Source organism: Mobula birostris, chromosome 1, assembly GCF_030028105.1.
Source record: "Mobula birostris isolate sMobBir1 chromosome 1, sMobBir1.hap1, whole genome shotgun sequence".
Lineage (NCBI taxonomy): Eukaryota > Metazoa > Chordata > Chondrichthyes > Myliobatiformes > Myliobatidae > Mobula > Mobula birostris.
The window spans coordinates 197,915,047-197,934,280 of record NC_092370.1 but is presented as its reverse complement, the minus strand read 5'-3'; the positions used below and the strand labels follow the sequence as shown (position 1 = coordinate 197,934,280).

The 19,234-nt window shown below is 40.8% G+C and overlaps 1 protein-coding gene across 1 annotated transcript in view; it reads right to left on the bottom strand.

The window, feature by feature from the left end:
* Nucleotides 1-19,234, bottom strand: part of LOC140211272 (uncharacterized) — a 119,394-nt gene that overhangs the window by 81,642 nt on the left and 18,518 nt on the right. Inside the window, exons 3-5 of the mRNA XM_072281005.1 lie at nt 14,881-15,147; nt 14,094-14,366; nt 5,520-5,744 (exon numbers count right to left, since the gene is read on the bottom strand). Of these exons, the coding sequence (XP_072137106.1) occupies nt 5,520-5,744; nt 14,094-14,366; nt 14,881-15,147 (765 nt within the window). The remainder of the gene's footprint in view (nt 1-5,519; nt 5,745-14,093; nt 14,367-14,880; nt 15,148-19,234) is intronic.

Sequence of the window (19,234 nt, the reverse complement as noted above, 5' to 3'; positions counted from 1 at the left end):
TTTCCGTTTCTTCAACATTTCCTGCTCCTCCACCTATCTTGGTGTCATCCGCAAACTTAGCCACAAAACCATTTAATCCATAATCCAAATCATCGATATACATCGTAAAAATAAGCGGCCCCAACACCGACCCCTGCGGAACACCACTAGTAACCGGCAACCAATCAGAATAGGATCCCTTTATTCCCACCCTTTGCTTTCTGCCTATCAACTAATGCTCCACCCATTCCAATATCTTTCCTGTAATTCAATGGCCTCTCATCTTATTAAGCAGCCGCATATGCGGCACCTTATCGAAGGCCTTTTGAAAATCTAAATACACAACATCCACAACCTCTCCCTTGTCAATCTTATTTGAGATTACCTCAAAAAATTCCAATAGGTTGGTGAGGCACGATCTTCCCTTCATGAAACCATGCTGGCTTCGGCCTATCTTGTCATGCACCTCGAGGTATTTCATAACCTCGTCCTTGAGGATTGACTCCAATATATTTCCAACTACCGATGTCAGACTAATAGGTCTGTAATTTTCTTTTTGCTGCCTCCTTCCTTTCTTAAATAGCTGAACTACATTTGCGACCTTCCAGTCCTCCGGAACCATGCCAGAGTCTATTGATTCCTGGAAGATCATTTCCAATGCTTCCACAATCTCCAAAGCCACCTCCTTCAGAACCCTTGGGTGCACCTCATCCAGACCGGGAGACTTATCTATTCTTAGTCCACTTAGCTTCCCAAGCACTTTCTCTCTAGTAATCTTGACTGTACCTAACTCTATTCCCTGATACCTCTGGCTATCAGGTATATTGCTCATGTCTTCCATTGTGAAGACTGATGCAAAATACTCATTCAGTTCCTCCGCCATTTCTTTGTTATCCATTATAATTTCTCCAGCATCATTTTCAATCGGTCCCGTATCTACCCTTGTCACTCTTTTACTCTTCATAGATTTTAAAAAACTCTTAGTATCCTTTTTTATGTTAATCGCCAACTTCCTTTCATAATTCATCTTTTCTTTCCTAATGACTGATGCATTATAAGATTTTGCAATGGATAGTCGCTAAGTGTGCTGGCTGAATTAATGATGTGATTCATTATTAATCACGCACAAGATGTCAATTTGTAACTACGTTTATATACATTATAGTGGCAAATTTGTGCAGCCACGTTAGTAACCAAATATAGTTACATAGTTACTGTCTATTACAGGGGAATGATGAAACGTAAAGTGCAACTGAATTCAGCAAGAGACCTAACTAACTATGCCACTGATCTGATTAACATCTGCTTTTATATCTTTCATTACACCTTTTATGCTGCAGACAGGAATATTCAAACCTTCTGATAACTTCTTTGTTAATGTCAAGCTGGCAAGAGAATTTCAATGTCAGACTGCAAAACAATATGTCACTGTGATAAAAAGGGATTAATTTGATGGCCAACATAAACCTGCCACGAATTCTTTCTCGTCCAAGTGATCAACAGCTTGAGCTGGTGCCTGGAAGCAATGGAGTGTCTGATCCTGCATCCTCAGGGGGATTGTCCTCCGAGGACATGCTTTCTGTGAATTAATGGGGGAAGAGATGCGAGGAAAGTTGCCCGGGAGACAAGAGGGAAAAACAGCAGTAGCAACCCTACCACTCACTGACATTCTGTCCTGATGGTTCCAGAAAACATGGTGAATATTTAATCTTATTCAGCTCAGCACAATTGGAATGCATGTGAGGACTTTAGCTGGTCTTTGATTGTATAATTTGGCATTTAAATAGAAGTATTCAAATGTACCATCACGATTAATAAAACTAACGTGGAAGGAGCCCAGAGAGGACCCCACCACATGGGAAGTCTTTGACAGTTCTGTAATTTGTGGGAAATCGGTGGCCCAAGGTAACATATTTCATAATTAATGATTCATCCAGATTTTTAGCAGAAGTACAGGCATGTATGGGAATGGAATTGACATAGTGAAGTCACCCAACTGTTCGTTTTTGTTCAGAATCAGAGTCAAGTTTATTGTCATTGACACTGGTTGTGAAATGTGTCGTTTTGTTGCAGTGCTGGCATAACAAGTTACTGTGTTGCAATCAATCAATAACAAATAGTGCAAAAGAGGAAGAGCAAGGTATTCATGGGGTTATGCATTCGTGGGCCATTCAGAAATCTCATGGCAGAGGGGATGAAGCTGTTCCTGAAACATTGAGTGTTTCAGGATACTTAACAGAGGAAATGATTTTTTTTTCTTAGTTGTTACACTAGCCGTGGGTTTTCTAGATTTATGTGCAGAGTCAGAATCATCGAGCACTACAACACAGAAACAGACCCTCTGCCCTTCTAGCAGGTTAAGTCCTAATCTATTCAAACTTTCTTACCACCCAGGTCTTGGTGACAACCTTGTAGATTTTCTCTGAACTTCTTCAATCTTAATGATATCTTTCTAGTAGGGAGGTGGCCTGAACTGCACACAATATTCCAAATTTGGTCTCACCAACATATCCCACAGCTTCAAAATAACTCCCAACTCCTGTACTCAATTATCTGATTCTTGAAGGCCAATGTGCCAAAAGTTCTCTTAATTAACGTATCTACCTTTGACCACCACTTTCAAAAAATTATAAATCAGTATTCCCAGAACCTTTGTTCTACCACACTCCTCAGTGTCCTACTGTTCACTGTATATGTCCTACCCTGGCTTGTCCTCTCAAAATTCAACATCTTAAACTTATCTGCATTACATTTTGTCTGTCAGTTTCTAGTCAATTGTTCCAGCTGGCCCAGATCGCACTGCAAGATTTGATAGCCTTCCTCTTTGGTCACTATGCTCCCAACTTGGTATCATCTATAGATTTGTTGATCCAGTTTACCTCATTACTTTCCAAATCACTAATATAGACAACAAACAACAACAGTCCAAGCACCGATCTCTATGCCAACCATCTACTACTACTCTCTACCTTCTCCCTCTACGACAATATTGAATCCAATTTACTATTTCATCCTGAATGCCAAGTGACTGAACTTTCTGGACCAGCACCCCGTGTGGAACTTTGTGAAAGGCTGTAAAGGTCATGTAGACAACATCCACTGTTTTTATTTCATAAACCTTCCTGGTAACCTCCTCCATAAACTCTCTAAGATTGGTTGGACATGACCTACCATGCACTAAGCCGTGTTGACTGTTCCTAATCAGGCCCTGTCTACCCAAATACTGATACATTCTGTCCCTTAATATACGCCCAACTTATAAAAATTCACAGAAGGTTCTCTTTTGGCGGGTCTGTCTGTGTTGGTTACAGAATAAACCCTCTGCATCCTATTCTCCTGTCTCAGAGCAGAGCCTCCATCCTTTTTCAGCCTTTTTAAGTACTGAGGCCTGGATAAACCATTTACTCTTATTTTCTATCCAAAAATAGAGTCCTTAACCCAAGTCATCAATGACCACTAATGAGTTCAGATGAACTGTACAGCTGGAGCTGTAGAAATATCAATAGAATTCTCAATGATGCTCTATTGTCTGCATGTTAGTTTCTATTATGCTGATGCTTAGCCCTTGTGTCAAAGTGAATTAGATGTACTGCACTCTGAATTATGATCTCAGTGATCTAGTAAAAGTTTCCATAGATGTCCTATTAGACGGAGTTCAGTGCTTTAAACAAACTTATGACATAGGATTTCATACCTTGTTTACCTATACTGATGTGGGCAGAACTGATTACCTTGGCTTTGAGCTTGTAACTTCTTCAGTAAGACATCTTTCATACAAAGAGTTCATACTTAAGGTCTTCTGGAGATCTGTGTGCATTGTTGAAATTTTATGTCGCACTTTTTGAGGTTCAAAGGTTCGTTTATTATCAAAGTATACAACTCCGAAATTCTTCCTCTCCAGATAGCCACAAAACCAAGAAAGAAAAGAACGGCAGCACAGTCATCAACCTCCAAAATCCCCCCTCCCAGCACAAAACAAATGAAGAAAAATGGAACAGGCACATCGACCCGCCCCCCCCAACACCCAAAACTCCCACCCCTACACACAAAAAAAACAAGAAAGATCAAGTGCAAAACACAGATTATAAAATAAACTATAAGATTGAAAAAAGGTCCATAGTCCAAGTCCATATCCAAAACGCAGTAAACCTGGGCAACATTCTACAGGCACAGTAGCAGCCCCTCCCTTCTCTGATAGCAGAACAATCCCACCAGTGATCAAAAGGCTGTCTCCCCTCTCCAGCAGCAGAGCGATCCCACCAGTGATCCAAAGGCTGTCTCCCATCTCCAGCAGCAGAACAATCCCACCAGCAATCAAAAGGAAGTCTCCCATGTCCCATAGCAGAGCGATCCCACCAGAGATCAAAAGGCTGTCTCCCATCTCCAGCAGCAGAACAATCCCACCAGCAATCAAAAGGAAGTCTCCCATGTCCCATAGCAGAGCGATCCCACCAGAGATCAAAAGGCCATCTCCCCTCTTTGGCAGCAGAGTGATCCCACCAGAGATCAAAAGGCAGGCAGCCAGCGCTCACCTTTTGCATTCGCCTTGATGTTTCAATCTCCCTTGTCATTTTAATCAGTGCACAATGGAAGTTTCAATCGATGAAATGGAGTCAAACATCAGCTTGTGCCCTGTTCTGCAGCCTTCTCACCACAAGGTCCATGCTCGCTGCCTCTGTCTCCCAGGATCCTCGTGGAGACTGTGGAGTGCTGAAACACCCAAACGATCTCCAAACTGCAAATCACAGGCTCCAACAATTCCAGAATCACATTCAAGATGAAAAACAAATGTAAAAGGTGCACCTTTTCAAAATAATACATAATTTTCTTTGCCTCCAAACTATATATGTTTGTGTATATATGATTGTGTACATGTGTATGAGTATTAACCATTCTTCAAAGTTGCTTCAGGGTGCAGACTCCAATGTCCAAAAACCTAGAAGTGCATTTTTTTCAGCTTACCATTCATTACAGCATGGCCTCAAGTCATAAACTCTATGAATTATTACTGTACAATACTCTACTTGCCTCCCAGCAGAAATAACGATTGTACACTTGGATTCAGACTACAAAACATGAGCACAGAAATTGTAATGCAGAGGTAGGTCCAACCACAGAATGTGGCAACCAAAATGTAGGTGTCCTCAAATAAGTCATGTTACAGTAAAATTCCAATCTTTTTGCCTATTCCCACTACTTACCATAAAAATTGAATGCAGTCAACTTCTTCCTATCAACATGACATTAAAATAGAAGGAACCAAATAGATCAAAATACCTCGTTATGCACTATATTAGTGTATGACCTAAAAAATGGGACAGGCCCGTGCCATGCAAACTCACATGATTTTGTAGATTAAAATGGTCAAATCAATATTCATTTAGATTTAAATTACTCTTTTTTAATGTACTGTATATCTTCTGTATGTCAGGAAATGCATTGTAAGTGCCTGCTGTTCAACTGCAGATCATCAGCCTGCTGTAAAATTGTTTAATAATAGCACTTAAATAGTGACTCACAGTAAAGGTATATTTTCTTACCAAGAATGTTAGTACCTTGGTCATGCTGGTTCCATTCGAAGGAATCCGGAAGCTGATATGACATCTCCATCATTTTGGTCAAGTTTCTGTTGCCTCTTATGGAACCTCCAGGTGTTATATACGACAGTGAAGGTACCTCGGTATCATAATCCATACTGTCCTCATCTATATCAATGTCTTCATCTTCATCCTCATCATCTTCCTCATCTTCATTATCTTCTTCCTCTACAAAATGGATAAAGAAATGTAAAAGGCAATTCAACCAGCATTGAAGCGTTATTTAAAATGGATGTGACCTGCTACTTTCAGAGTAAAATGCACTTTTAAATGAGCATTAAATCTCATAACTTTTTTATCCATATCTTCTATGATTATTATCTAACTGCAGCCCATATGACAAAAAACAGGGCCAGTATGTCAATTTTTCCCCACATATTACATTTAATAAAACTACAGTGCATTTGATTAGTTGTATTCATAAGATCATAAACCACAAGACATTTAGAAGCATAATTAAGTCCTGCCTTCTCCTTGTAACCCTTAACGATCAAGAACTTCTCAATTTCTGCCTTAAATATACCCAGTTACTTGGCCTCCACAGCTTTCTTTGGCAATGAATTCCACAGGTTCACCAACCACTGGCTGAAGAAATTCCTCCTCATCTCAGTTTTAAGGTTGCATTGCCTTATTCTGAGGCTATGTCCTTAGGTTCTGGACTCTCCTGCTAATGGAATCATGCTTTCCACATCCACTCTAACCAGGCCTTTCGATGAGATCCCCCTCATCATTCTGAACTCCGTTGAGTACAGGTCCAGAGTCACCAAACACTCCTCCTATGTTAAGCCTTTCAATCTAGGATCATTGTTGGAAACCTCTTCTGGGCCAGCATATCAACTGTAGTGATGATTAAGATTTTGCAAGTTGATTCATGGTGGTTTGCGCATTAGGCTTCTGTACCATATGCCCAATGGTAACTGTGAAAAGATGGCATGGGCTGGATGGTGGGGATCTTTGATGATGGATGTTGCCTCCTTGACGCGGTGCCTCCTGTCAACACTGCCGAATGAACCAGTGGAGCATTGGGAAGAGCCCACTGGTCTCGACAGCTTCTTACATTCCTGCATGTTCAAATTGCCGTACCAGACCATGATGCAACCAGTCAGGATACTTTCTTTATAAATCTGCTAGAGTGTTCAGTGACAAGCTGAACCTCCCTAACTGCCTAAAAAAATTAGTGATGCTGGTGAGTTTTCCTCATAATTTCATGGGTCCAGGACAGTTCATCCAATGTGTTAGTGCCTAGGAATGTAAAGCTGCTGACGCTCTGCACCATCCATCCCTCAGAGTAGACAAGCACATGTTCATCTTCCTTCCCCTTCCTCAATAAAAAAAAGCTCTTTAGTTTTGATGACATTGAGATTATGATTGTTGTTCAGCACCATTCCACAGGTTAATCACGATCAGAAGACAGAGCCTTTGCTGAGACATTTATACTCTGCCTCTAAAATGCATTTCATTGATTGAACTTAGAGCATGGTGGAACTATGAATGTTGTGGTCGTAATAGAGACTTGGTCGAGAGAGGGTCAGGAATGGATGCTTAATGATCCAGGGTTTTGACGTTTTAGAAAAGAAGAGAGAGGAGAAAAAAAAAGGAGAGAGTTGGCCTGTTATTCAGGGAGAGTATCACAGCTGGTCTCCGGGGGACTTAATAGACAACTCATCAACAGAGTCTGTATGGGTGTAGCTCAAAAATAAAGGTGCAATCACTCTGATGGGATGATACTACAACCTTCCAATGGCAATTGGGACACTGAGGAACAGATATGCAGACAGATTAGGGAAAAGTGTAGTTGTTTTAGTGGGTGACTTCAACTTCCCTAACGTAGACTGAAGGATTTCCTTAATGCAGGAGGGTTATGCAGGGCAGAATTTGTTAGGTGCATCCAGGAGGATTTAATAAATCAATATGTGGATAGTCCAACAAGAAGAGGGGCAAACTGGGCTAGGTGTTGGGTAATGAGCCTGGCCACGATACTGACTACTTGTGGCTCTGAAAACTTCTGCAAACAACTGATGGGAGTATTCCAGGACATTTTCAACTTCTCACTGCTATGGTTGGAAGTTCCCACTTGCTTCAAAAAGGCACCAATTATACCAGCACGGCTTGGTAATAATATCTCCTCCTCACTGACAATCAACACTGGCGCACCTCAGGGGTGTGTGCTTGGCCCACTGCTCTATATCCATGACTGTGTGGCTAGGTATAGCTCAAACACTATCTATAAAGTTGCCAATGATCAAACCATTGTTGGTAGAATCTCAGATAGAGATGAGAGGGCGTACAGCAGCGAGATATACCAGCTAGTTGAGTGGTGTTGCAGCAGCAATCTTGCATTCAGTGTCAGTAAGACAAAAGAGCTGATTGTGGACTTCAGGAATTTAAGACGCTGAAGCACGAACCAATCCTCATAGGGGGATTAGAAGTGGGGGGGGGAGAGGGAGAGGGGAGAGGGGAGAGGGGAGAGGGGAGAGGGGAGAGGGGAGAGGGGAGAGGGGAGAGGGGAGAGGAGAGATAGATATATCCTGGGTGTCAAGGTCTCTGAGAAGCTAACCTGGTCCCAACATATCAATGCAACTATAAAGAAGGCAAGACAGCAGCTATATTTCATTAGGAGTTTGAAGAGGTTTTGTTTGTCACCTAAAACACTCAAAAACTTCTATAGATGTATTGTGGAGAGTATTCTGACAGGATGCTTCACTACCTGTTATGGGGGCAGGGGAGCTACTGCACAGGATTAAAAGAAGCTACAGAAAGTTGTAAAATTAGTCAGCTCCACCTTGGGTATTAGCCTTTGTAACATCCAAGACATCTTCAAGGAGCAGTGCCTCAGAAAGGCGGTGTCCATTAAGGGCCCCATCACCCAGGACATGCCCTCTTCTCATTGTTACCACCAAGAAGGAGGTACAGAAGCCTGAAGGCACACACTCAGCAATCCAGGAACAGCATCTTCCCTTCTGCCATCCAATTCCTAAATGGACATTAAACCCATGAACACTACCTCACTTTAAATATATATATATATATATATATATATATACGGTATATATAATTTCTGTTTTGCACTATTTTTAATTTAGCTATTATACATACATATTTACATTAATTGATTTTTTTTTCTTTCCATATTACCATGTATTGCATTGAACTGCTGCTGCTAAGTTAACAAACTTCATGACACACGCCAGTGATAATAAACCTGATGCTGATATTTCAGTGGAAAAACAGTTAGGGAACAGAGATAACAACTCAAAGTTTAAGTATGCTCTAGATAAGGATAAGTATGGACCTTATGGGAGAGTATTAAATTAGAGAGGGACATGTTACGGCAGTATTAGGCAGGAACTAGGGAGTGTTAATTGGGAACAACTGTTCTGAGGCAAATCCACATCTGACATGTGGAGGATATTTAAAGACCAACTGCACAGAGTACAGGACAGGTACATTCCAGTCAGAAGGAAGGGCAACAACAGCAAAATAAGGGAATCTTGGATGTCAAGAGAGATGCCAAATTTAGTCAAGGAGTAAAAGTAAATAATACTTAGGGAGCTAAAATCAAAACAGAGCCCTGGAGGATTATAAAGAAACTAGAAAAGAACTCAAGAAGAGAATTCTGAGAGACAGGTGGGTCCATGAAAAGTCCTTGGCAATTAGGATTAAAGAAAATCCCAAGGTATTCTGTACATACATCAAGAGCAAGAGGATAACTAGGGAGAAGACAGGACCACCCAAGTATGAAGGAAGGAACATGTGCTTGGAAGTGGAGGGTGAGGGTGAAGTCCTAAACGAGCATGTTGCATCAGTATTTACCAAGGAGGAGGACACGGAAGACAGGGGAATCTGTGTGTGGAGCATGCTGATTTGCAAGGACATTTTGAGATAAAGAAAGAGGTACTGTTGAGTCTTTTAAAGGACAGTAAGTGGATAAGTCCTCAGGGCCTGATCAGATAAATCCAGGTTACTGAGAGAGACATACAAGAGACTCTCGGATAAGCACATGAATGTACAGGAAATAGCAAGATATGGACATCATATGGGCAGAAAGGATTCGTTTAATTACCTGATTTAATTAGTCTAGCACAACATTGTGGGCCAAAGGGCCTGTTCCTGTGATGTACTGCTCTATGTTCCATGTTCCATGAATTCAATGGAGTGAATTTCATGGTAACGTACAGTGTGCTGGTGCTACTTTACACAGCCATTCTGAACCAGAGCAGAGCCCAAGGGTGTACAACTGTATTGATGCATGACGTAGCAAGGCTGTAGAGCAGGGGTTCCCCACCTATTAGAAGCCACGGACCCCCACCATTAGCTGAGAGGTCCGTGGGCCCCCCCCATGGGAAACCCCTGCTGTAGAGGGAAGAGCTGCCGCTCTGGCTCAGGGCTTCATCAGCTCAACAGCTTTCGATGGACAGCTCCAGGTACTGACATTGGGGCCCTTCCCCTCACATATTGCCCAGTGGAAGGCTCTTTCCAGCCTTACTTCTCATTTGCTCCAGATTCACCACTGTATGTGCCACAATAAATCATGCATATGGCCACCAAACAATGACTGGCAATGATTTATTTATTGATAAATACTGGTCTGTCTCAATCTGACCCTGATCTAAATCATCAAATTTCACTGGGCTTGGCTTAGGTAGCCCATACCTTTCTTACTTTCTCACTTAGTCATAGAACACTACAGCACAGAAAGAGGCCCTTCAGCCTATCTAGTTCATGCTAAACTATTATTCTCCACGGTCCCATCGACCTGCACCCGGACCACAGCCCTCCGTAACCCACCAGTCCATGCACTTTTCTTAAATGTTGAAATTGAACTTAATATCCTTATTTCTTCCAAGTACTTATTGTGAAAAGGAGTCACAGGAGTCAGTCAATGCGAGAATTTGAAGCAAAAAGCAAACTGCTGGAGGAAAACAGACTCAGGCAGCATCCGGAGAGGGAAATGGACAGTACAAGTTCTCGATCAAGACCCATCACACGGATTTACTGTGCAACTCCATTTTAATGTTGCTGTTGTCACTGCATTAACTGTCATGAATAAAGAGTAATCTACATTATGAGATTATCTTGTCAATTTCCCTGTTCTCTTTTCTTCTTTATCACTGAAATTCCAACCTTTTGACGAAAGGTGGTTGATCTGAAACATTATCCGGGTTCCCTCTCCGCTGATACTGTACCTCCAGTCTTCAGTACTTCCAGCTTTCATTACAATGCCTGCCACATTTCGCTTTTATATTAAATGACCAGAAACATCTTAACTCACTGAAAGGGTTCACAGACCATTTTCAGACTCAAAATTCAAAGTTTCAAGATTCAAAATTCAAAGAACAATTGTTATCAAAAAATGTGTAAATTATACACCTTGAGGTTTGTCAGCTTACAGACAGCCACAAAGCAAGAACCCCAAAGAACCCAATTATTTTTAAAGTAGTAATTGTTTTTTTTTTCAACTCAAGTAGTAAATATGAGGACAAATAAATAGGGATCCACAAATTACACTATAAAATCAGTGGCACATTGAACCAGTCCAGGTAATTCACTCCACTGAACTCAGTGAAATGGATTTTGCCTCGACAGATATTTACTTCAGATCATGGAAGGTACTTAAATTATGTATCATTGTATGATTATGTATGGGCGCTCTCCTGAGGAGGAGACACACTAGACGAGCAGGCTGAACTCTGACCTGCCTGTCAGGACTGATCAATACAGCAAATGGGTGGCTTGACACAATTGTGGTGGAGGGGGGGTAGTAGGGGAGATACTAGGCACTGCATTGAATTTCAAAACCGTAAGACTGAATAGTAGTTTGATTCAAATAGGAGCAAGGTTTATGGAAAGGACGACAATGGGCAAGAAAATGTTTTAATTAGTGTGGCAAAAGGAAAAATATATTAACAAACAAGGGGAAATGGCAGAAAGAAAATGAAGAACCATTTTCTTATAAAGCTATCATAATGAACAGGAATAGAAAGATAATGAGATACATAAACAGGACCCTGCTGAGGAAATGCTAAAGCCTTTAGTGAAGACACGGGGATAAAAGGGTAAAAAATATTACTTTAAAATGTCAATGGCAATAAAAATAAGATAATGAGACCAGATCTGGTCACCACAAAGATAGGACAGGCAGGAATGAAGCGAAACAGCATAAAGAGCATGAAGAGGCAACATAATATCCTAAATGTCCAAGTGGAAGAACAAAAAAAAGAGGAATTCCTTTAAACAGAGTAGCAGAAAACAAAATTGAGAATGTTTCCATTTTCACTCTCCATTTTATTTTTGTTGTTTTAGCATGATTACCCTACACATTTTAAATCCATAATGTTATTTTAAAAGGCAATCAGTTAGTGCACTTAGCAATCTACTCGTATAAATTAAAACCCAACCTGACCACAGCTAATCTGAACCAGAGCAGAGCCCAAAGACAAACAATCCTTCAGATGCTTGACTCAAACTGACACAAATTCCAGTCCACTCAGCCTCAAGAGGCATACCAAGGCTGTAAAGGGAAGAGCTGTCACTGTAGCTCAGAGCTTCACTGATTCACCGCTTCCGAAGGACTTTGCTCTGGGCATTGAATTTGGGGCCTTTCCTTTCACATAACTGCCTGGTTCAAGGCCTGCCCCTGCCTCAGCTCCCATATTCTCTCCTGATTCACCACAGTACAGAGTACACACTCCACAATAAATCATGTACATTGTTTTCCTGCAATGAACAACAGAGAATTTGTTTATTGATAATACTGTGTGGCTTCATCTGACCCCGATCTACACAGTGTAACTGGGCTTGGGTAGGGTAGCCAGGCTCTAGAATAATTATCTCCTTTGTTCTTTTGTCTGTAATGGTAAATGTTTCTAGAATTTTGTAACTTATCAAAACATTTGAGAAACAGTTGAGAATTATTTCGAATTCCCAATCTCAAAATAAATGGTATGCAGTCATAAAGTAAGGGTATTGGAGGATTGAGAAGAGGAGAAAGATATTAATAGAGAGTGATGAATCCTTAGAATTCTGCAGTCAGAAGATTACACAGGGCCACTCTTTGCTTACATTCAAAATAGTAATCAATGTTTCCTGAATACTGGTGTAATCAAGGGGTAGGGGACAGGACAGGAAAATGTTACATTGATTAAAAACCATATGGTATGGTGAAGATATTTGAAGGGATGTGGTCTATTCTTGCTCCTCGTTCTTATGCTCTTCACCAAGTGTTTACCACCCCGCCAACCTCTCCGGCCCCTCCGGCTTCGAAGGTTGTGTTACATGTAAACAATTCACAGTGCTGGAAGCAGGATCAGCTCCAGTCGTCACTGACTAGGCTCCAAGTGGTTCCCAATCAGGTCCTAATTTATTTACCTCAGAGCAGAGATTTGTTTGGAGACCTGGTCAACAAAATCAATGGTGTTGAGGTTGAGCTCAAGTTCCTAGGAGTAAATATCACTAATAGATTGTCCTGGTCCAACCACATTGATATCACGGCCAAGAAAGCTCACCAGTGCCTCTACTTCCTCAGGAGTCCAAAGAAATTTGGCATGTCGCCATCGACCCACACCATGGTTGATCGATGCACCATAGAAAGCATCCTATCTGGATGCATCAAGGCTTGGCATGGCCATTGCTTTGCACGTGACTACAAAAAACTACACCGAATTGTGCACAGAGCTCAGCTCATCAGGGAAACCAGCCTCTCCTCCATGCCCATGCTTCTGTCAATACTGCCTAGCCTGTCACACTTCTCTCTGCCTCAGTGAAGCAGCCAGCATAATCAAAGGCTCCTCCCCCACTGGACCTTCTCTCTTCTCCCCTCTTCCTTCAGGCATGTACCATTAGGTTCAAGGACAGTTTGTACTTGCTGTTATAAGATCATTAAATAGATCCCTAGTGTGATAAGTCGGACCGCTAACCTCACAATCTATCTCATTATGTTCTTGCACCTTATTATTTACTTGTACTGCACTTTCTCTGTAGATGTCACACTCTATTCTGCATTGTTATTGTCTTACTGTGTATTAGCTCAATGCACCAACCTGTACGAACTGTGTGTAAGCAAAGCTTTTCACTACATCTTGGTACAGGTGACACTAATAAACCAATTCCCATTCCAAAATCAGTGACTGGCACCTCAGAATCCAGGATGTACAAGGACAGAGATGACAGAAGGGTAGAAAGAAGGAGACTGTAAGTTGGAGAGCTCCAAAAAAAATGGCTAGCTGATAATAATAAAGAAACAGAGACCAAAAAAATGACAAGACATTAAAAGCACATGAAACTAATGGTTTGATAGATTACAGGATGATATAAATCCCTTTTGACTCAGTGAATTAATTATGAACAAAACAGGACAAGTGGCAACAGTTGAATTGGCAAACAAGTCAGCACTTAAACGTATAAGATGCAGGAAAAGAAAGATGAATGTATAAAGTGGAACAAGATTCAGAATGCGCAGTTAAGGTTTGCACGTATAGTAAAGTTAATCCCATCCATTGATGAAGTTTGTTATCATACCTTCTGACTCTGCTGTGTCCAGCATGTACGTTGCTGGTTCCGAATGCCTTATAGGTGGTGATGTAGTTACTCCTGAAGTTGATAGTATGTTATCCCTTAATACAGGTGGTGGTGAAATTGAAGATGTAGTTATCATTACTCCCATTGGTTTTGTGACAGATGTTTGCAATGTTGCATGACTTGTTTCAATGCTTAATCCAGCTGTGGTGGCAGATATATTTTCTCTCAAATCTACTGATTCCTGTTGCAGTAATGCAGTTGCACTAGCCCCTGCTATAAATACAAAATAACTTGTTTTGATACCACAATATAAATTAGCATGACATTAGACAAGGTAATAACAAACAATTTACCAATGAATATTGAATTAAGATGGTCAATGTATTAGGCATAATGAAATTCCAGGCAGGTTTATTATAACTGAAGGTGAAGCAATACAGTTTGTACAATATAGACACAATTATGCAGGTTGACTATGTACCAGACTATAGTGAGTCCATTGATTTGGGCACATTAAATTAAGGCATGAAGCACATTAGAGTAAATAATTCACAGGGAAGAACCAATAGACTGGAGAGTAAAATTCTTAATTTTCATAATTACTCTATTCTTAAATTTAAACAGAAATTCATTCCAACTGCTGAAAAGACATTTTGATTATATTTTATTAGTTAGCACATAATCCTTCGTATTCTTCCTGATTGAATATATGCTCATGTTTTCAATATTTAAAATTATTATTTCCTCAATTGATGCTACAAGTACTGCATCATGAAAATATTTGTACCTTCTGATTCAAGTTCCTCTTCTGTGCTTGATGGTGGCACAGTGACCCCCACAGATGGCCCAGATGTTGTTAGGATTAACTGTACTGTTTTATCTGTAGAATCAGAAGCTTCTGCAGAAGTTTTCTTAGCTTTTCTTGATATGGTTTGTAGTGCAGTGGTTCCTGCTGTAACTGCCTGGGTTATCTTTGTACCTGATGTCATAGCGTGCTGCGGCATCAATTCTGCAGGAGTTATAGACGGCATTTCTTTTGTCGAGTCTGTGGTTACTGTTATGATAAAAGAAAATCATTCTATCTGAAATGGTTTAACATAACATTTATGTTCAAAATACATACAGCCTTACACTATCTCAGAAAACCTGGCCTCAAGACCACATTCCAAATTAAATGTGCAAAACTAACAAATTGAGAGAGATTATTCCACAAATATGTTAATAAAAATTCTACAAATAGGCAAATAAGAAAGGCTCCGAGAAGCTTTTAGGAACTTGTACACAATATAGTAAGTTCTTTTTTCTATTGCAATTTAGCGAGTATTGTGAACAGTCCCCAAGTGTGCAGTATAAAAGCAGCTCAACATAGATAAAAAAAGCTCTTTGTTCTCAAGCCTTGCAAAGAATAAAGAACATTACAACTGCGGACAGAACACACACCACTAAAAAAAAAGTATTTTTAAATACTCATTGCTATGCAGAGATTGACAGAAACAACATTTATACTGCAATTTTCTACTTAATATTGCCACGTGGAACTCCGGTGGCTTCACAGAAACCTGCAGCTGAAGCACAGCAGAAGGCAGCATGTTATAGCTTAGAAATTCAATTCCGTCATATAATTGAAAACTGACTTTCCCCAGTCAAAATGAGTTTGATTTCATCACTCAGGTAATTCAGTCAGGTGTTTAACATAGAAACATAGAAACATAGAAAATAGGTGCAGGAGTAGGCCATTCGGCCCTTCAAGCCTGCACCGCCATTCAGTATGATCATGGCTGATCATCCAACTCAGAACCCCGCCCCAGCCTTCTCTCCATACCCCCTGATCCCTGTAACAACAAGGGCCATATCTAACTCCCTCTTAAATATAGCCAATGAACTGGGCTCAACTGTTTCCTGTGGCAGAGAATTCCACAGATTCACCACTCTCTGTGTGAAGAAGTTTTTCCTAATCTCGGTCCTAAAAGGCTTCCCCTTTATCCTCAAACTGTGACCCCTTGTTCTGGACTTCCCCAACATCGGGAGCAATCTTCCTGCATCTAGCCTGTCCAATCCCTTTAGGATTTTATACATTTCAATCAGATCCCCCCTCAATCTTCTAAATTCCAACGAGTACAAGCCCAGTTCATCCAGTCTTTCTTCATATGAAAGTCCTGCCATCCCAGGAATCAATCTGATGAACCTTCTTTGTACTCCCTCTATGGCAAGGATGTCTTTCCTCAGATTAGGGGACCAAAACTGCACACAATACTCCAGGTGTGGTCTCACCAAGGCATTGTACAACTGCGGTAGTACCTCCCTGCTCCTGTACTCGAATCCTCTCGCTATAAATTTCTTGGCATATGTCACCCTAAATGTCATGGTGTGATTTCCACCAGTTGCATGTGAGATGATTGACATTAGTAAACAAGAAGCAAGCTGGACACACATTAATTCAGGAAACACAATTAAAATATATACTGTATATATACACACTATAGAACAGGTACAAATTGGTTAAAAGAAAGGTACCTGCAAGTGCCTCGAAAAAAAAATGAATAATTTAAGTAGTTACCTACAAGGAGAAGTGGCTTGGGCATTTGTAACTGGGGCTGCCATTTGTTCCCCACTCTCTGTCATCCAATTGACACTGATTATTTTCCATGGATGCTTGATCATAGTGATAAATAAAGCTGACACTAACACTGCAAGATTGTCAGGGAGACATTCTATTTGCCAGTAATAAATAGCGCAGGCACTGCAGTGATTCAAAGATACGAGTGAAATTAAGAACATAAAAGACATGTTGTAATCCCCAAAGGAATGAAAGGATGTGAAATTAAAAGGCGGTGCACAGAGAGCACGAAGATTAGAGATATTAAAAACAACCAAAGGAACAATCAGTGTGATTGTTAGATACTTGACAATGAAAAATTAATTCTCAGTTAAAGCTCAGATTTCTGTCAACTCGCTGCAGTAAAATACTTCATTTCAATGGTGATTGCAAACTCAAAAAAGGACTGCAATTGATAAAAAAAAATTGTCTCAGTGCACCTTAAAAACAATGTATGGTGAAGGGCCTTGTGCTCTGAGAAATGGATCAAAGAAAACCAAGTTCAAGTTTATCATCATAGACATACATAACAAGAACATAAATATCATGAAAATTAGCTTTTTGAGGCAGCACCACAGCGCATGACAAATATACGGTAAGTTAACATAAATTAACAAACTATACAAATGTCACAGAACAAATTAAGCACAATGACATTAGCACACATTGAAAGGGAGAGATAAAAGAAGTATAATCTGATGTAGATTAAGTTAAATTAGTTACTGAGGGTGATTACATAAACTGGTCAATAAGCCAACTCTTTTTGGAAAATATGCATTAAGGGGAACCAATGGTAGCACTAAATCATTGTTTAAATCAGAATGCAGCAGCGCAGACAGCTACACCTCTCGGTGTTTCGCATCAGATGGAATGTCCTCCAAGAAGGACAGGAGAGCCTATTAACATGGTGTCATGAAAACAACCTTTCCCTCAGCGTCAGCAAAGCAAAAGAGCACTGACTTCAGGAGGTGGGAGGGGAGAAAGTCTATATTTCCTGCCTACATCAACAGAGGTCAAGAGGGTGGAGAGCTTCCAATTCCTAAAAATGAACAGCACCAATAGTATGCATTGGTGTAACCCTGTTGATGCCATGGCCAAGAAACCTCACTAGTGCCTCTCCTTCCTCAGGAGGCTAAGAAATTTGGGATGCACCCCCCCCCCCAATCAACCCTCACCAATTTTTATTGATGCACCACCGAAAGCAGAGAGTTGTGGACACAGCTCAGCACATCATAGTCTCTCTTCCATGGACTCTGTTCACAATTCTCACTGCCTTGCTAAAACATCCAGCATAATCAAAGACCTCACCCACCCTAGACATTCTCTTTTCTTCCCTCTTTCCATTGGACAGAAGGTACAAAAGCCTGAAAGTACATAGCACTGGCCTCAAGGACAGCTCCTACCCAGCTGTTATCAGATTACTGCTCAATTCCCTGCTCCAATAAGATGAACTCTTGACCTCAATCTACCTAACACTTCATCAGCTACATACACTGCACTCTCTCTGTAACAGTAACACGTTATTTTGCACTCTGTTATTGCTTTTCTTCGTACTACCTCAATGCGCTGTTGTAATGGGTTGATCTGGATGAAGAGTATGTAAGACAGGTTTTTCACTATACTTCGATGGATGTGCAAATAATAAACCAATTTACCTGTTTCTTGTGCTCCTACTGGTCTCAGTAAGTTTATTACTTTTGCTGCCAGTTTCCAATCTGCTTTTTTCTTTTACACAGACCATCTCTGACTCTTCCTTTACCCTCCCTTTATGGATTTCTCTGTCACACTATCTCTGGGGACTGGTACCATGAGCCTGCAGACTTCCACAACAATCTCAATGTTCAGTATTGCTTTCAACCCTACAAGGAATCCATTCCATTTTCCCAGTTCCTCTAAGTTGGTTGTAACTGCTCATTTTTCCCTAACCATGGTTTTTAAGAGCCCTCAGCCAAGTCTTGTGTATTTCCTTCACTTCTAGCTTCTCTTGCCCAGAGCAAGAATAGGGTTCCTCTGGTCCTCACCTTCCACATCACCATTCTCTGCATTCAACCAATCATCCACTGTAATTTACAAAAACTTCCCCTGCAGCATTCTAAAGGGTCAGTCCTGCTGTGAATCACTGGTCCATTATTTCATCTCCACCAACCACACCCCTTCTTACAGGGCTTTCCCATGCAACTTCAGGAGATACAATATGTGATTTTTTTTTAAACCTCATCTCCTCCCACCAACCGGGGCCCAATCAGTCCTTCCAGATGAAGCGGTAACTTAGTCACACTTCTTTGCTCATAAAATGGTCTCCTCTGCAGCAGAGAAACCAAACACAGATCGAATGATCGTTTTGCACCTCCGTTCAGTCTGTGGGGACAACTCTAAGCTCCCAGTGGCCCATCACTGTAACCTCCCATTCCAGTCTCATTTTGACTTACCAGTGTATGGTACTGTACCAATGAGCCTCAACCCAAATTTGAGTAACAACAAGTCATCTTCCATCTCTACATGTTGCAATTTTCAACAAATTTAATAATTTCAGATAACTCATGTT